The sequence below is a fragment of the Zingiber officinale genome, chromosome 2B (genome assembly GCF_018446385.1).
Source record: "Zingiber officinale cultivar Zhangliang chromosome 2B, Zo_v1.1, whole genome shotgun sequence".
Taxonomy (NCBI): domain Eukaryota; kingdom Viridiplantae; phylum Streptophyta; class Magnoliopsida; order Zingiberales; family Zingiberaceae; genus Zingiber; species Zingiber officinale.
This window is the reverse complement of record NC_055989.1, coordinates 17493490-17494624: the sequence shown is the minus strand read 5'-3', so window position 1 is coordinate 17494624 and position 1135 is coordinate 17493490. Positions and strand designations below refer to the sequence as shown.

Here is a 1135-nt window from a genome sequence, read left to right as displayed (position 1 = left end):
GAGGTGAGTGACTTCTGAAAGGCACACCGATGCTTCACAGCCACACAGGATACTCACAGCCTCAAAAGGACAGACCCATGCTTTAGATTGGGGGACTAAGAGAAAACAGCCTGAGGATTTCCTCCAACCTTTCTATCGCGAGTCCGGCTTGAATTTTTATAACAAGAAAGAGCAGCCTCAAGCCTCCACGGCTGATAACTCCCCACCCAGAGACTCAAAAAAGAGGAAAACTATAGTCCTCTGAGAGGAGCTGAGAGAGATGCATGAGGAGCAAGTGTCCTTCTCTCTAAGGGTACTTGAGGAAAAGCTACCAAAGGAGTACAAGCCCCCAGCTATTGGAGAATATGATGGTAGCAAGGACCCAGAGGATCATCTCAAAAATTTTTGGAATGCTGCACTAATGCACCAGTACAGCGACGCCATCAAGTGTCGGGTATTCTTAAACACCCTATCAAGCTCAGCACAGAGGTGGTTTGACAGATTTCCTGCCGGGTCCATCACCTACTTTCAAGATTTCAAGAACGCATTTCTGCATCACTTTGCCAGTAGTAGGCGATACCAAAAGATGAACCATTTCCTGTTTGCACTTAAACAAGGGTCCGCAGAACCCTTGAAGGCTTACATCAAATGTTTCAACCAAGTAGCTCAGGATGTCCCGTCGACTACTTCTGATATTTTGATAAGCGCCTTCTCTCATGGTCTGGTGGAAAGGGAGTTCTTTCGAGCCATTATTCGAGAGCTCATGAAGAATTTTGATGAGATGATTAGGAAGGCAGCCAGCTACATCAATGTGGACGAAGCCCAGACGGCTAGGAGGAAAGAAGATAGACCATCTGCCCTGCCAACAAAGCAGAAAAGAGACCGCGCCAACCTCCCGCTTGGCCCTTCACCCGTTCCAAAAACGCCTGACTAGGTTTTCAGCCCGATTAGGACTCCAGTGTAGCACAAAGGGTAGAAGCTGTCCAGGCCCCTAGACCCGGCTAGTGGGGGCCTAACTATTGCACTTACCACAAGTCCCACACTCATCACATGGGAGATTGCATCCAGTTCACTCAAGATTCTTGATGGGCAATCGAACTTGGCCTGCCTCCTCCCGAGATCACACCCAAACTCCAAAGGTTGTTGGATGAGCCCC

The 1135-nt window shown here is 48.7% G+C and overlaps 1 protein-coding gene across 1 annotated transcript; it reads left to right on the top strand.

Annotated features, from left to right (window-relative positions):
• The first annotated feature begins 259 nt into the window (after window positions 1–259).
• LOC122048177 lies at window positions 260–913 on the top strand. The gene has a single exon (XM_042609773.1). The coding sequence runs from the start codon at window positions 260–262 to the stop codon at window positions 911–913; it is 654 nt and encodes a 217-aa protein (XP_042465707.1).
• Window positions 914–1135: the final 222 nt, after the last annotated feature.